Raw genomic sequence first — 18,480 nt, forward strand, 5'->3', positions numbered from 1 at the left:
AGAAATAATCCCTGGTGTTGAGAAGCAACTGATACAATTGAAAACAGGAAAGTCGCCAAGTTCGAATGGATTCCCAATTCCGATTTATATAAAGTACTTTTGCATTTATCGCCAATCTCAAATCCAGCGCGAAGCTCCAAGCGACGGAAAAAGACCACAGGTGACTATCGTATATAAGAAAGGTAAACGAACGGACCAGCAAAATTACATACCAATATCCCGAACATCTGTCCACTACAGAATTATTAGGCATGTTCTAAGTTCAAACATAATAAAGTTTCTTGAGACAAAAGCTTCAGTCCTCAATTCAGGAACGGTTTACAAAGCATAGATCTTACGAAACTCAGCTTTATACATAAACGACCTGACGGATACGGTGGTCAGCAGTCTGCGACTGTTTGCTGATGATTCTGTCGTATACCTGTACCGGAAAGTACAGAGGGATACATAATGACTTAGACACAACATCTATTTGGTGTGTGCTCTGAATATAGAGAATTGGAAGTTGTTGTGGATGATGTGGGAAAACAATGCTCTAATTATCAAATACAGTACTAGTGACTTTCTGCTTGACACAGTAACATCGATTAAACATACAGGCGCAAGGTTGCAAATCTAAAGGTCGGTAGTTGGGAGAGCGAATGGTCGTCTTCGGATTACTGAGAGAATGTTTGGGATTCCCGCCACGTCGGATTAAAGGAAGACCTCGAAACAGTTCAGTGGCGTGTTGTACACTCCTGGAAATGGAAAAAAGAACACATTGACACCGGTGTGTCAGACCCACCATACTTGCTCCGGACACTGCGAGAGGGCTGTACAAGCAATGATCACACGCACGGCACAGCGGACACACCAGGAACCGCGGTGTTGGCCGTCGAATGGCGCTAGCTGCGCAGCATTTGTGCACCGCCGCCGTCAGTGTCAGCCAGTTTGTCGTGGCATACGGAGCTCCATCGCAGTCCTTAACACTGGTAGCATGCCGCGACAGCGTGGACGTGAACCGTATGTGCAGTTGACGGACTTTGAGCGAGGGCGTATAGTGGGCATGCGGGAGGCCGGGTGGACGTACCGCCGAATTGCTCAACACGTGGGGCGTGAGGTCTCCACAGTACATCGATGTTGTCGCCAGTGGTCGGCGGAAGGTGCACGTGCCCGTCGACCTGGGACCGGACCGCAGCGACGCACGGGTGCACGCCAAGACCGTAGGATCCTACGCAGTGCCGTAGGGGACCGCACCGCCACTTCCCAGAAAATTAGGGACACTGTTGCTCCTGGGGTATCGGCGAGGACCATTCGCAAGCGTCTCCATGAAGCTGGGCTACGGTCCCGCACACCGTTAGGCCGTCTTCCGCTCACGCCCCAACATCGTGCAGCCCGCCTCCAGTGGTGTCGCGACAGGCGTGAATGGAGGGACGAATGGAGACGTGTCGTCTTCAGCGATGAGAGTCGCTTCTGCCTTGGTGCCAATGATGGTCGTATGCGTGTTTGGCGCCGTGCAGGTGAGCGCCACAATCAGGACTGCATACGACCGAGGCACACAGGGCCAACACCCGGCATCATGGTGTGGGGAGCGATCTCCTACACTGGCCGTACACCACTGGTGATCGTCGAGGGGACACTGAATAGTGCACGGTACATCCAAACCGTCATCGAACCCATCGTTCTACCATTCCTAGAAGGGCAAGGGAACTTGCTGTTCCAACAGGACAATGCACGTCCACATGTATCCCGTGCCACCCAACGTGCTCTAGAAGGTGTAAGTCAACTACCCTGGCCAGCAAGATCTCCGGATGTGTCCCCCATTGAGCATGTTTGGGACTGGATGAAGCGTCGTCTCACGCGGTCTGCACGTCCAGCACGAACGCTGGTCCAACTGAGGCGCCAGGTGGAAATGGCATGGCAAGCCGTTCCACAGGACTACATCCAGCATCTCTACGATCGTCTCCATGGGAGAATAGCAGCCTGCATTGCTGCGAAAGGTGGATACACACTGTACTAGTGCCGACATTGTGCATGCTCTGTTGCCTGTGTCTATGTGCCTGTGGTTCTGTCAGTGTGATCATGTGATGTATCTGACCCTAGGAATGTGTCAATAAAGTTTCCCCTTCCTGGGACAATGAATTCACGGTGTTCTTATTTCAATTTCCAGGAGTGTATTTCTATTCGAAATTCAGGTCTACAAAGGAAATTCTAAATCACATAAGCCAGAATAATATTTGTAGAGGCTACTGCGCCACCTGTGGAACTAGTACTTTTATAGCAGGGTGGTGGGATTGTGTGTCCTTGTATGCCCATAAATCATTTGGGTTACATCATATGGAGGAGAAAGAGTATCGAACCGTCGGCCGGCTTCCTATAGGCTCACAAGCTGCTCTTCAAGTTCCTTAGCGCGGTCAGTAAGTTCGACGTTACAGCACATCACATCACGTCACATCATATCACATCAGAACCTCATGTTTACAAGATATCTAATGCACCAAAGTTAACACCATTGACAGTGGACACAATTCAGACTTCATTTTTTGTTTATTCATCATGAGTTGTGTCATTCTGTATAGTAACTTACACACTTAGCAAGAAGAAAAGAACAAGAGTGAAAACAATTCGTTACTCACTTCTTCTTTCAGAGTGTCTCTTGCAACTTATTGCAAAACCAGAAAAAAAGAAACTTTTCCTCTTTTCTGATAGCGTTATCATTAGCGATGAAGCATATGCGTGTTTGAACAAGAATGGGGAAGGAAATCTGGCGTAGCATTATTCAAGGACTCATTTCAACATACACCTTAAGTGACACTGGGGGAACCAAGTAAACTACAATGCAGGATGACTGCACAGAGATTCTATTCCCACTAATCCATAATATGAGTCTAGTGTCTTAACCATTGCGCTGCCTTTTTCTAGCACTATGGAAAGAAGTCTGACCAGGGAGAGAGAACGCACTTGTGTTTGTCGACATAGAAACTGTAAGGTGTCAGGCAAATTCAACACCTTCCATGAAAACCCTGACATGATAAGCAAATCCATTATTATGTCACATAGCTCCGAATAAATCGTGACATTAAATTAACCAAAGTAATACGAGTAACGAGTGAGCAAATGTAATACCACGGACTAACACAAGAATGCCTAAATGCATGTCATACCTTCCCACCGTGAGACAGACGCAGTTCCGAGGGGAGAAACGAGAACAGAAGCCGAGAGCAGAACCGTGTTAAGCTAGAAGGCCCTACGATAACGGACGGACACCCACGTCGCCAGCTAACCTCTAGGACCACCCCCCAGCGCATGTTAAAATCTAGAGCCCTCCAGAAGAACAGTATAGATCTTACGATAACACTTAAAGGACCACACCATCTGCAAGTTTTAGCGTGAGACTTTTTCGCGTCTCTGTTACGTTGCAAACTTTAAAAACATTGAGCCACCACGAAAAGTATAACGTTTCTCATTGGATAGACAGAATTTTTGTAGACAGAGCTTAAGGTTAACATTGAGACCCTGATTGGTCAGATGAAAACACAGCCAGATAGTTTTTTTAAACCAACTTCGGTAAATTGTAGTAAGGAGAAGTTAGGAGAGAGTTGCTTCCGAGACGACGAGGTGAGCCCCCTGACGAACACCGACAAGGTAATGAAAGCACGCGATGCCTCATAACAGCGCATAAAGCTTCACTCAGAACAGCAGAAGTCTCATCTGTTACACCCCCTTTTTGCGTAATACTAGTGTCGATCGTCAATTAAAGCTCATGGTGTTCACATTTACCACTTGAAGTAAAAATCTAAAACGCGATGATTTTTCTGTTATATAGTTAATGAGAAGCCACTGTAATTTACGACAAGTTAGATAAGTAATTAAAGATAATTGAGGGTCACTGTTGACCATTGATAGTTTTCTCTCTTGTGAAACTTAATTTAAACCTAGATTATAGATGTGATTTGGCATAGGTCATTCTTCGATCCATTGTAGAACTTGGAAATCCATTCAGGGAATATTCCTTCACATTTTTGTTGAACGCAGTGGTTTTTACCATCCTATATTAAAACATTTCCTCTTTTCAATAGTGCAATTTATAAACAATGTTTCGTGAGTAGAATAAAATTTCCAATGGTAAACCTAACTGCTTTTTCGACGTTATTTTACCATTTAACTAAAAATAGGAAAGCCTTGAACCCCTTCCACTAAATTTAGTTAGTATTAAGATTCTTTTACAGGAAGTGCAGTGGAGCTGACGTTGAAATCATTAAGTATTTGGTTATATCATCGCTAGTCTCACTGAACTCTTCTCAACTCTACATGTCATGTGTGGTCTGACGTCTCCTTACCAGCAACAGGTCCCAGGTTCAAACTAGTCAATTCCCTAAAAAGCACGTTCAGAGCGTCGTTGTGCAAAAGTGGTAGGGAGACACGATATAGAACAAACAGATACCATGCAGAATGTTCAAAAACGATGCGAATGTGCAGTGAGTGTAAACTGGATCTACAATTTTTAACATTGTTTGGTCTTGCTGAGTTATGAGCGAAAATTTAATTTTGTCCTATCACTGCCGGGAATGTGTGATTTACAAACAATTCTTCTAACTGAATACACTGAATTTTACATTCTGGCGAGTGAGGTGGCACAGTGATTGACACACAGGAATCGCATTCTTGTCAGAAGAGGAGAATGTATCCTCTTGCATCTATCTGGATTTAGGTTGTCCGTAATTTCCCTTAATTACTTAAGGGAAATGCCCATATAATTCCTCCGAGAATGAGACGACCGATCTCTTTTGACATATTTGTCCAATCTGAGCAAGTTTTTAAAAACGTAACCTCAATAACATTAAACCCTTGTGTTTCTTTCTCCTTAAATGAGTAACTGTGTAGCAAACAGTAGATGTGATGTGTCATACTGACTGGACTGTCTTTACTTATTGCTCTTAGTACTTCAATCGCCCTACCTTACCTTAACAGCTCCCGACATTAGTTCCGTTTGCAGCCACCGATAAAGATAAATCAGACGAATTAGAGTAATTTGAAACTGTTGTCCTAAGTTCATTACACTGAAGCCGCAAAGAAACTGGTGTAGGCTGCGTATTCAAATACAGAGATATGTAAACAGTCAGAATACGCCTATATAAGACAAAATGTGTCTGACGCCGTTAGACCGCTTACTGCTCCTACAATGGCAGTTTATCAAGAGGTAAGTTAGTTTGAGCGTGGTATTTTAGTCGCAGCACGAGCCGAGGGACACAGCGTGTCCGAGGTAGCGATGAAGTGGGGAGTTTCACGTATGACCATTTCACGAGTTACGACAAGGAAAAAGGAATAAAAGTAAGATAGCGTTCATACTTTCATCCTTCTTTACCTCCTCAGCATTACTGCAGATGATGTGTCACTGAGACCATTTGTACTCTGCATGCAGTACACGTGAGGTGCCTAGTTGCTTCCACTGCCCTGTGTGGAATGCATAAGTTCTTGTACACTTCACTAACCTGCTGTCTTCATGATGATGATGTCCGCAGTGCAGAAAACAGCACGCAGGTCGTGGATTCTTTTTCTTGAGACTGAAATTAACTTCGCAAGGAACTGCTGCTACGAATAAACTATAACTCATTTGGGATGCCACTCGCGTTTCTATTGATATAGACACGAGAAACTATTCTTGATCTCAACGTATTGAACATATATTTCCACAGTCATTATATCCGGCTAAAATAACATGAAATACATCCTGCCACAGACAACATATCTGTCTACTGGAACCGTCAGAACTGGAGAATAAAATTACATGAATCAAATACTACTATTACAGACAACATGTCTGTACCTAGCGACGGTCGGAATTATAGTAAATAAAATTGTATGAAACAAATACTGCTATAACAGACAACATGTGTGTCTACTGGAACGGTCAGAACTGATTAATAGCTGGCTGTTGAGAGATGTTTATTTAAAAAATGAAGTAATTTGGATGACAGGTTTAATTACTAAGTACCTGCTGCTCATCTTTGATGTTTTCTAACTCACTTAACTGCTGTTCATGTTTATCATTACATTCTTTAGCAGCCTTGCTTTGCTCGTTTATTACTTGGCTAACATTACTACTTATTGTTGATATTACACAACCCTGAGCCCCCATATCATCATTCAGCTTTTTAATCCTACAATCAAACTTCTGATTTATCTCAAGCTTACATAATTCTAATTTCTTACCCCATTCTTTTGTTTCTCGATCTATTTTTCTGGAACAAGCCTCAGTTTTAGCTTCAAGTTTTGATACCTTTTGTTCTAAAGCCTTAAAATTGCTATGGATTTGAGTCATTACTGCATATGCTTTCCTGACATCACCTTTTGTTTCTCTTAACTCGGCTTTTATCTCTTCTGTAGTGTCATTTTGCCCGTTATCTATTTTATCTATGTTTTCGTTAGTTTCTTTTAAAAGTAATAATAACATAGATAACATATTTTGCTCCTTGCTGATTTCTATCTCCCCATTATCTACTGTTGGCAATGTTTCAGCTGAAGCAGTGCCATCACTTAATCTGTGTGACTCCACTGTTGGCTCATTTGCAATGTTGACGTCAGATTCAGTGTGTCTGACGTCATCATCCAAACCTACTACGTCGTTGTGGTCAGGAGCGACAGTGTCTACATTTTCAGTACGATCATTTAACACAGAATCAGCATTTTCCGAAACATTTTCAGTTTCATTACCTAAACTTTGCAAATTATCTGCTAGATCATCAACAATGTTATCTATTTGCAAGTTTTGTGGCTGATCTGAAGGATCATTGCCATCAATATCTACTTGATCCCTTTCCCTACTTCTAAGAGGATATCTTTTTTCAGTTTTGTCAGACATGTTACACTTAATATAATTTACAAATTTTAGCCAAATATGTTTAAAGGGATCGATTTTATACTTTGAAGATACAATATTATTTTACTGTCCGTTACTGAGATTTGCTATTTGCGCCAGAAAACACTTACTCTTCGATGCTATTCTGCGTGCTGCCGTCGAGAAGCTCCTTCTCTGCTCTGGCTGCTGAAGCTGAAGTGTCGTATTGCTGTAAGTACTGCTGGAACACCCTGTTCAGCGGCTGCTACTGATCTCGCCCGCTGCTGGCTGCCGAACCTCGCACCTGACGCGGAGAACTGCGGCCGCTGGCTCTGCCTCCCCCGCTTCGTTGCGTCGCCTCGTAGCACGTGGAAATCTCGATGAAAATTAAACGTAATCCCATGGACCGCGCACACATATTTGATTTTCTGTCACTTGCACTTCAACACTTTCAGCATCTACTATACACGGACGTTATGTTCTCGTGAATAAAAAAACTTGTCTGTGGCATAAAAAATCGAAGTTCAACTAAAGTTCAAAACAGTTCAAACACAGTTAAAAAATCTTTTGAAACAGTTCCTACATATTTCTATTGTCATGTAGTAGCAGAACAGTCACTTTAGGTGCTATGGATTTGTCCAAGAATTTTTCACAGTTCACAATCCTCGGTAATAATCAAGCCTCATATCTCCAAATCACTCAAACATCGAAGATTTTCCCACCAGGGATATCATGTACGGCAAAGAAAAAAGAAATAAAAGTGAGATAGTGGTAATACTTTCATCCTTATTTACCTCCTCTGCATTACTGCAGATGACATGTCACTGAGCACATTTGTACTGTGCATGCTGTACACGTGAGGTGCCTAGTTGTTTCCACTGCCCTGTGTGTGGTGCCACCGCCAGACACCACACTTTCTAGGTGGTATCCTTTAAATCGGCCGCGGTCCGTTAGTATACGTCGGACCCGCGTGTCGCCACTATCAGTGATTGCAGACCGAGCGCCGCCACACGGCAGGTCTAGAGAGCCTTCCTAGCACTCGCCCCAGTTTTACAACCGACTTTGCTAGCGATGGTTCACTGACAAAATACGCTCTCATTTGCCGAGACGATAGTTTAGCATAGCCTTCAGCTACGTCATTTGCTACAACCTAGCAAGGCGCCATTACCAGTTACTATTGATATTGACTCATGTACTGTCAAGACTGACGTTCATCATTAACGGATTAAAGTTATGTATTCCACCAGCTACGTCCGTTTTTCTAAATTCTAATTTCCTTGTCCTGTTCCAGACCTCACGCCAGCCTGCGTGAGCTAAAACGCGTGCCTTTCGGCCTCCTCTAGTAACAAGGTGTTGGCTCTCCTGCCAACCAAAACATCGGCGACGAGGCAATACCGCGTTCTTATCGATATTGCCCTCATTTACTTGTGTAATGGCTTCGCCACAATCTCCAGATGTACTGTCCGAATTTTATCGCCTACAGAATCAGTAGACACAGGCCTTACTGGATGCCTTTGGACAGCTCGTCCAGGGTCAACGGGCAATGCAAAACGATGCGGCAGCTGCCGCTCCACCGCTAACGCAGCCACAACACGCTTTGCACCAACTTTTCGACCTTTTGATGCTGCACTGAAAAGCTGGACGGGGTGGTCACGCCAATTTGGATTCCATCTCGCCGCCTACAGAATTCAAGGTAACGAGCAGCAGCCTTATTTGTTATCATCGGTCGGTGTCCAAACGTACCGTGTGATAGTCAAATTATTTCCCCGACGCGATGTAGCAACTTTGTCCTACGACGACATTTTGTCTGCATTAGATGCATATTACAAAGAATCAGTCAATGTAGTTGCGAAAAGGTATACCTTCGTTTGTACAAAACGTACGGCAGGTCAGACTAATCAGGAGTGGGTTGCAACCTTGCAAGGACTTACTAGGGATTGTGCTTTTGAGTGTCAGTGTGGAATCCCTTATTAAGATACTATGGTACGTGATGCAATTGCACAGAACGTTTCTGACATCCGTATAAGGGAACAGATATTGAATCTAGTCAATCCCTCCCTTCAACAAGTGAGGGACATATTGGATCGGCAGGACACACTTGACTTTACTCAGGAATCATTTGAAACTTCACCAGCCGTGTGTCAGGTTAACCGGCCCGCCGGGCGCGCTGCATGGAGCAGTAAACAGCCCTCGTGCCCGGCCGCGCCGCTGCCGCCAGGCTCTCAGCCACGTGAGCCGCGCAGGCAAGCAAATGCAGTGCTAAAATCATGCGCACGGTGTGCTACTAGACATTCGCGTGAGAATTGCCCGTCACGCCAGGCTGTTTGCTTTTTCTGTAATAAAAAAGCACATGTTCAGAGTCTTTGCCACAAAAAGCTCAGATCGGAAACTCACAACCATTCCAGGCCCTTTGCTTCACGCCGAATTCGAACCAAGGATACTCAGGCTCGTGAAACTTCGCCCATGGAAATTCATGTAGTTCATTCCACTCCGCTCAGTGCCACTCTCTCTAACAGTGACTGTGTTCGTCCCACAAATAGTGTGCGTCGACATCACCGGAAATCCCGTCAAGTCCCAAGTGATTATGTACCAGTGTCATTTTACGTTGCACGAGACAGTCGCTCTTGTCGTCAGCAGGACAATAAACTTTTTGTAGACTTGGACATTAATGGCAAAGTGATACCATTCCAGCTCGATACCGGAGCTGCAGTTTCACTGATTTATCAAGACACGTACAAACAGCTGGGCACACCTCCGTTGCATGCTGCAAATGTTAAGCTAACTAGCTATTCAGGTCAAAAGATCCCTGTATTAGGACAGTGCAGCCTTCTTGCAACGTACAAAGGACAAACAAAACTTGTATCATTTTACGTCCTTCGTTCTTCTTCTGCAGTGAACTTCTTTGATTTCGATTTATTTCAGTTGTTTAACTTGTCTATAGTAAATCAGGTCCTATCAGTGAACCAGACTGTACCTTCAGACAGTGTTTCTCGTCTATGTGAAGAATTTGCAGACATTTTTGCACCGGGCCTTGGTTGGGCTAAGACCTATAAAGCACATTTGGAACTGAAATTAAACGCGCAACAAAAATTTTTCAGAGCGTGCAATGTTCCCCACACATTGCGTGATGAGGTCGCAAAAACATTACACGATTTGGAATCGCAAGGTGTAATTGAACGTGTGCAGGCTTCTCTCTGGGCATCACCCTTAGTAATATTGCCAAAACCTTCCGCAAAATTGAGACTTTGTGTGGACTTCAAGGCAACAGTGAATCCGCAACTAGTGATTGTAACTTTTCCTTTACCCCGCCCAGAAGATCTTTTTGACAAACTGTGCCCGGGTACATATTTTTCGAAGTTGGACCTAGCAGATGCGTACTTGCAAATACCGGTGGACGAAGACTCCCAGCACGTTTTGGTGGTTAACACACTTCTTGGTTTCTATCGATTCAAACGACTACCATTCGGGTGTGCATCCGCCCCTGCATTGTTTCAGTAAAATCTACAAACTGTTTGTGCGTTCGTCCCTACTGCAGCAAACTATCTGGACGATATTGTGATCCCTGGAAAGACGGAAGAAGAACATTTAGCCAATCTCAGAACATTATTTCAGGTCTTGAGACAAAATGGTCTTCGCTTGCGGAAGGACAAATGTGTGTTTTTTGCCCGTGATTTGCCCTACCTGGGACATGTACTCAATGCCCAAGGCATACATCCCAGTCCCGAGCACCTCCGTGCCATACAACACTTGCCTTCGCCACAGAATTTGAAGCAGCTACATAGTGTGCTGGGAAAAATCAACTATTATCATAATTATGTGCCGCATGCCTCTTCCATTTCAGCTCCGCTTCATCGCTTACGCCGCAAAGGTGCCGTTCGTCTCGACGACGGAATGCGAACTCGCCTTTCGCCGGTTGAAATCGGCGTTGCTATCCAATACTTCGATCCCCAGAAGCCCCTTTTGTTGATGGTGGATGCATCGGATTTCAGGATCGGTGCTGTGATTGCGCAAAAACATGGATCGCACGATCGCCCTATTGCCTTTGCGTCCAAATTGCTCTCGTCTGCGCAAAGAAATTATTCACAGATCGAGAAAGAAGCATTGGCTCTCGTATTTGGTGTTACAAAGTTTCATGATTTCTTGTATGGTCGTCACTTTACCATAATCACAGACCACAAACCTTTGACATCGCTTTTTCATCCGAACAAGCCTGTACCTCCACGTACAGCGCAGAAATTCATTCGCTGGTCTATTTTCCTCTCGCAGTACCGCTACGATATCTTGTATCGGTCCACTGCTAAGCACGGAAACGCCGATGCGTTGTCCCGTTTGCCTGTTGCTGAGGATAGAGCATTCGATTCCTCCGAACTTGCTTGCATGTTCATTGATTCGGCAGCCGATGACGTGGTCGAATCCTTTCCGATTGATTTTCGTCGTGTAGCTACTGCCACAGCTGCCGACCCTGTCCTTGCTACCGTTCTGCGATTTGTTGCTACGCAATGGCCCTTGTCAAAGTCACGGATCGGGGATCGGTTGGTTCGCCGATTTTATGCTCACAAGGAGAGACTTTTTGTTCAACGTGGTGTTTTGCTGTTGCGTTCTGATAATGATCAGTCCAGGGTCGTGGTCCCACGTTCGTTGCAGTCCTTTGTCTTACAGCTTCTCCTCCAAGGACATTGGGGTATAGTGAGAACGAAACAACTTGCTCGTCAGCACTGTACTTGGTTCGGAATCGATGCCGCGATTACGAATCTGTGCTCTTCTTGCATGGTGTGTGCCGAACAACAATCAGCACCACCGCAGAAATTCTTTGCATGGCCAAAAGCCACTTCCCCTTGGCGACGCATACACATCGATGTGGCTGGTCCATTCTGGAATGCTCGATGGTTGGTTGTGGTAGATTCATTCAGTATTTTTCCTTTTGTTGTCCGGATGTCTTCCACGACTTCATCTGCCACCATCCAAGCGTTATCTGCTATCTTCAGCATTGAAGGTCTTCCACAGACCATTGTTTCCTACAATGGCCCACAATTCATGTCCGCAGAATTTCAGTCATTCTACAGGGCCAATAGTAGTCAACATCTGACGTCCGCGCCGTTTTCGCCATAGTCAGACGGTGCCGCAGAACGATTGGTCACGACTTTCAAGTCCCAGATGTTGAAGTTAAAAGAGTCGCATTCTCGGGAGGACGCGTTATTGCTCTTTTTGTCCTCGTATCGCTCTCAGCCCCGAGAAGGTCGCTCGCCGGCTGAGTTGCTGCACGGTCGTCATCATCGAACCTTGACGTCTTTACTACATCCGCCGCATCAGGTTCCTGTGCAGCGGCAGACACCTGCTTTTGCTCCAGGCGACGTTGTCTACTATCGTCACTACCGAGGTACACGGCGTTGGCTCGAAGGGCGCATTCTTCGCTGCCTCGGACGCGCTATGTATCTGGTTTTGGGGGCCTCTGGTGCGGTGCGCCGGCATCTCAACCAGCTGCGCCTCTGTCGTCACATGGGATCTGCCGCTCGCCATCTGCTTTCAGCGACGGTGCCTTCCGGTCAGCGCCCTGGGGACCCATCTACTGGCTCGCCTCATCCCCAGGTGTTACCGACGCTGCCTTCCATTTTGCCCCATGGCGCCGCCGCCACCGCCGCCGCCGCCTGTTCTCTCGCCGGCGACGCCCGCAGTGGACGCGTCACTGCAACCGCCGGGCGCCTCCCTGGGTCACGCGCTGCCGATCGCTTCCCGTGACCAGTTGTCTTCAGACATGGAACGCCGATTTTCGGGGGAGGAATGTGGTGTCACCGCCAGACACCACACTTGCTAGGTGGTAGCCTTTAAATCGGACGCGGTCCGTTAGTATACGTCGGACCCGCGTGTCGCCACTATCAGTGATTGAAGACCGAGCGCCGCCACACGGCAGGTCTAGAGAGCCTTCCTAGCACTCGCCCCAGTTGTACAACCGACTTTGCTAGCGATGGTTCACTGACAAAATACGCTCTCATTTGCCGAGACGATAGTTTAGCATAGCCTTCAGCTACGTCATTTGCTACGATCCAGCAAGGCGCCATTACCAGTTACTATTGATATTGACTCATGTACCGTCAAGACCGACGTTCTTCATTAACGGATTAAAGTTAAGTATTCCACCAGCTACATCCGTTTTTCTAAATTCTAATTTCCTTGTCCTGTTCCAGACCTCACGCCAGCCTGCGTGAGCTAAAACGCGTGCCTTTCGGCCTCCTCTAGTAAAAAGGTGTTGGCTCTCCCGCCATCCAAAACACTGTGTGGAATACATAAGTTCGTGTACACTTCACTCACCTGCTGTCTTCGTGATCATGATGTCCTCAGCGCAGAAAACAGCACGCAGGTCGTGGATTCTTTTTCTTGTGGCTGAAATTAACTTCGCAAGGAACTGCTGCTACGAATAAACTGTAACTCATTTGGAATGCCAGTCGCGTTTTTATTCATATAGACACGAGAAACTATTCTTGATCACAACGTATTGAACATATCTTTTTTCAGTCATTATATCTGGCTAAAATTACATGAAATACATCCTGCCACAGAAAACATGTCTGTCTACTGGAACCGTCAGCACTGGAGAACAAAATTACATGAAACAAATACTACTATTACAGACAACATGTCTGTACCTAGCGACGGTCGGAACTGTAGTAAATAAAATTGTATGAAACAAATACTGCTATAACAGACAACATGTCTGTCTACTGGAGCGGTCAGAACTACTGAGCCGGACTGAGCGAGACACTTCGCCTGCCAATCCAGCAAGGCGTGAACCGAACGCCACCGAAGTGCAACGGCAGTAGTATCGTCAAACTTTTGTTTTAGTAATACTTTGATTTCAATAATTTTGAAATGACTGATTAATAGCTGGCTGTTGATTGATGTTTATCTAAGAGTGAAGTAATTTGGATGACAGGTTTAATTAATAATAGCAACTAAAGTTTAACGTTCTGGCGCCCTACTGCCGAACACAGCAGCGAATCACAGAGCAGCAGCATCATGCAGGCGGTCTTTCTCACCGGAATGGTACCGAATCTAACATCTGTTACCGGTACCTCATCCCACATTGCGTCATCTCTATGCTTCTTACATCTCCACTGCCGTGGGAATAGCTTCCTGGAGCCTAATATGATGACTGCATAAGCCAGAAATATTACACATCCCCTTCCTTCTGAGATTTCCAAAAATTGTGGTGTTCTCGAAGACAACACTCAATTTTGGATATATATGAAAAAATAGAACCAAATGTTGATAAAACTGTGAATCAATAGGTAATCTCTCAAGAGCCAAGCTATCTACTGTCCCTAATTTAAAAAATCAACCTGTATACAAGAATCTTGCTTTAACCAATCTACCCTAAAATCAACATTAAAATTCCAAAATCTGAGAAGAAGGAAATGATGTGATGCCTGCCATAAATTCCAAAACAGTAACACGCTACACCACAAACATTGTCAACTTAAAGTTACATCTTCAGCTCCCAACACAATAGTATGAAGAATAAGTAAACATTTTACAAATAGTATATCATCATGTGATTACACAAAGCACGTGAGAAATAAACGAATTTTTAAAGTAAATCACATAGTTATTTCAAACACAAGAAAAAATCAGCTTATAGCTCCAGAATGAGATTTTCACTCTGCAGCGGAGTGTGCGCTGATATGAAACTTCCTGGCAGATTAAAACAGTGTGCCCGACCGAGACTCGAACTCGGGACCTTTGCCTTTCGCGGGCAAGTGCTCTACCAACTTTTTTTTCCTTTTTCTCTTTTTTTTTAACTAATTGCCGGGATCAAAGTATTTGTTTTTTGTAATTCAAATGTATATATATATATATATATATATATATATATATATATATATATATATATATATATATACATTTGAATTACAAAAAACAAATACTAAAAAGAAAAAAAAGGGTTGCATGGCGCGAGATTCGATCCGGCGACCTTTTTTTTTTTTTAATAAAGAAAATATTTAGCATCGCACAAGGTTTGAACTCTTTACCTTTCGCTTTCTAGCCCAACGTCTTTTTTTACTTTTTTATTTTTTTTGTTTTACGCAACCCCTTTTTTTTAATACAGAAAGAAAATTACCTCTTCCACTTCAGGCGTTGGCCCCTATCACCCATACTACCCCCAAAAACCTATCTAGCCTAAAAACAAAAACAAAGCTAGTGCCACCGCCACTTTCATCCTAAAGCTAACTAGGGCGGCCGTTCGCCACCACTTCAGGTTCCACCAACTAACGAAAATTAAATATGCCTCTGAACTTTGTACGAAAAAATAAAATAAAAGGAGAAAGAAAAGGGTATAATACCTTATTATATATTATTTGTTGTTCATTTTGTTCTTGTGCATTTATTTGGATTCGAACGCAGGTCTCCTGCCCACTTTTTTTTAATCTTTTTTTTTATTTATATAGATATCAATGTGCGAACAGTCATAGTTAATCAAGCCTGGAAAACTAAAACAGAATGAAGACGCCATCGAAGGTATGAAACATAAATAACATGAAAAGAAAGCTACCACGTCGTAGTGAGGCTTTCCAGCGACTGCGCCCACTGATAAAGATTGTTCATTATATGCTCGTTTGCAGTTCGTTCTGACCTCATCTGCCACTGCCTGGAACATTCCAGGTACACGGCGGGCTGTGAAAGGCACTCCATAGGTAGTTTGCGAAGCACTGTCGATATCTGGTATGCCCAGAAATAGCATGATGTCTTTCTTGCAAATAGAGCCAGAAGTCAAGGAAATTCTTGTGTCCGTCACGACAGAGGTAATGGACTGCATGTCCACGTATCCAGGTGACAGAGTTGGTTCGAGTTTTGGGGTAAAATGTCTCATCCGGAAACAATAACGTGCGTGCAGACATATGCTCCGGCCTAACTCGCAAGAGATAAGCCAGCATCTGCCGCACTAGGTGCCAAACCGGTTCCGCCTCTCCACAGCTGAGGCGGTGCTCGCCAGAATCTACCGTATTACAACCCACACAATTGGGAGATTCTGCCATGTGAATATTGTAGAGACGTTCTTGCGTCATGAGCTTCCCATTAACGACTACGTACCATTGAGAAACAACATCGGAATCAAGCATGGCATCGAGTACAGTCTTCCACACCACGCGCCACCATACGTCATGATATTTTAGTTCGACCACATTTAGGGGGCGGCGTTGCAGCATGTCATGATATAGGCGTCGAGTTGTGGCCATTTGTGGTGTCGTGAGCGCGACACTGCAATAACTTTGTTCTAAATAGAAACGTCCTATATAAAAGAGGGGCGCTGGGATGTCCTGTAGTGGCACCGGCGCTCTTAGTGAAGCAGGTCGTAGCGCCGTCAGAAGCAGACTCGTGAGGCTCGTAGGACAACGGCGCAGCAGACATAAATGTGAGCTAACATAGAGGGCAATGGCCCTATCATCGACGTTAACTAGGCCGAGACCACCTTTTTCCTTGGGGAGGGTAAGAGATACGTATCTGATCTTCAGTAACATACCAGCGGTGACGAAGTATCCCAGCGCTGCCATAATGCTACGAGCCAAGGGCTTCGGAATGGGTAGCGTTTGGGCGACATGCGGTATGCGGGACGCAAGGTATACATTGGCATAATACGCTCGCTGAACGATGTTGAGGGATCGCAAGCGCTGATTTGCAATTCCGGCCCTAATTTGGTTAAGAAGGCGTCGATAATTGAGCGTCGTCGCGCGTCGCATGTCGTTCATGAAATCTAAGCCCAAGCAGCGTACAGTTCCACTGAAGCGTAAGGGGGCAATGCGTTCCTGCGGTAGCCCAATCCCGATGCTCAAGGCGACGGACTTGTCAACGTTGATTTGGCTACCAGAAGCTGTACCGTAGGTTGCAATCCAGTCCAAAGCCGCGGCCATGTCGTCAGCTCCACGTATGACGATCATCAAATCATCCGCATATGCGGTGCAACGATAGATGGAGCCGCCGAACTGTATCCCAGTGAGCCTGTCTCGGAGACCACACAACAAAGGTTCTAAGGCCAATGCAAATAACTATGTTGATAATGGACATCCCTGTCGTACTGATCGGCGGATCGGCATGGGTGCCGTCAGTCTTCCATTAACGAGAACTCGAGAAGTTGCACCATGTAGTAGGCGTGTCAACACTGTGATAAAGGGGTCGGGGTATTCCATGCGCCGTAGAACGGCCGTGAGGAAAGTGTGGCCCACACGGTCAAAAGCCTGGCTAAAGTCGATAGACGCGAGGGCTGCCGGCAAACGTCTCACCTGTGCAAGGGAGATGAGATCTCTGTAACGACATAACGCTGTTCTGATGTTGTTGGGTCCCCCCAAGGACGTCTGATCGTCGGACAAGAAATGCCATAGTGTGCCGCGAATACGTTCTGATAGCAGCCTCGAAAAGATCTTGAAGTCGCTGTTCAATAACGTTAAGGGACGATAGTCGCGGATATGATTCCGTCCCTTCGGCTTATGGATGGGGACAATCAGACCTTCCAAGAATGGTGCAGGCAATGTTATACCCGGGGACATCAATTCCTGGCAAATTTCAATCAAACACGGTAGCAACAGTTGTTTAAAGGCTCGATAGAACTCTAATGGTAACCCATCGATTCCTGGTGATTTATGTGGAGCACCTTTACCAATGGCGTCGAGCACTTCCTCTTCTATCACTTCTCCCAGTAAAGTCGGTACCATGTCTGGTGGAACTGTACCGTGGACATGTGCTGAAACGGTGTCTACCGTCGCCATATCAGGGAGCACTGTTGAATAAAGTTGAGCGTAATGCCCATAGAAGGCTTCTGCTATATCTGCTTGTTCTACCACGTGTCGACCGTCGTCGGTTATCATGTCGGTTACCAGTGCCCTACGGCGCCTCCTGCGTTCCATGAGCACGTGGTGCATAGATGGCCTTTCTGATTGTATCATGTCTGGAGCACGCGACCGTATAACAGCGCCTTGTAAATGATGGCGTGCTAAGGAGACGATCTGCGCTTTCGCGCGATTGACTGTGATCTGCCTGTCAGGTGAGGGCTCCATAGCAAGACATTCCCGTAGGACGGTGTAATAAAAGTTTTCCGTGCTCCTCCTCCATGCCGCTGCTTCCCGGCCGTAAGCCATGAAGGTGCGCCTAAGAGCAGGCTTCGCACATTCAATCCACCAACTGAGGGTCGATCGGTAACGACCACGACGCAGTAAGGACGCGTTCCACGACTCTTCGACAGCACCTTTACATGCCGGCTCCTCCAGATGGGCGACGTTCAGTTTCCAGGGGGGCCTACTGCGCCACACACGTGCAGGTTGGAGGGCAATGGTACAAATATAGGCTGTGTGGTCGGTGAATGCAGTGGGCCAGAGGTCTGCTCCTCTCGTCGCCGTCGAAAGGGTGCTTGTGACGTAAATCCTGTCCAACCGACTTGATGAATGGCTTGTATAATGGGTGTAACCAGGAGCTGGGCCATGGATGTGGCGCCACGTGTCAATCAGGTGGAGGTCACGCACTAGCATTTCCAATTCCGCACACGGGACGTGATGTGGCTGCTGATCAGATGGAGATAATGTACAGTTAAAATCTCCTCCGATCACGATATCGTCTATGCAGCCCATGAATAGACGCGTAATATCTTCCGAAAAAAAGCGGGCCCGATCTCTCCGTCTCCC

The 18,480-nt window shown here is 45.6% G+C and overlaps 1 protein-coding gene across 1 annotated transcript in view; it reads right to left on the reverse strand.

The window, feature by feature from the left end:
- Positions 1 to 18,480, reverse strand: part of LOC126249165 (ELKS/Rab6-interacting/CAST family member 1-like) — a 67,138-nt gene that overhangs the window by 41,082 nt on the left and 7,576 nt on the right. Inside the window, exons 2-3 of the mRNA XM_049950822.1 lie at positions 6,970 to 7,030; positions 5,975 to 6,818 (exon numbers count right to left, since the gene is read on the reverse strand). Of these exons, the coding sequence (XP_049806779.1) occupies positions 5,975 to 6,818; positions 6,970 to 7,030 (905 nt within the window). The remainder of the gene's footprint in view (positions 1 to 5,974; positions 6,819 to 6,969; positions 7,031 to 18,480) is intronic.

Source organism: Schistocerca nitens, chromosome 3 (genome assembly GCF_023898315.1).
Source record: "Schistocerca nitens isolate TAMUIC-IGC-003100 chromosome 3, iqSchNite1.1, whole genome shotgun sequence".
Classification (NCBI taxonomy): domain Eukaryota; kingdom Metazoa; phylum Arthropoda; class Insecta; order Orthoptera; family Acrididae; genus Schistocerca; species Schistocerca nitens.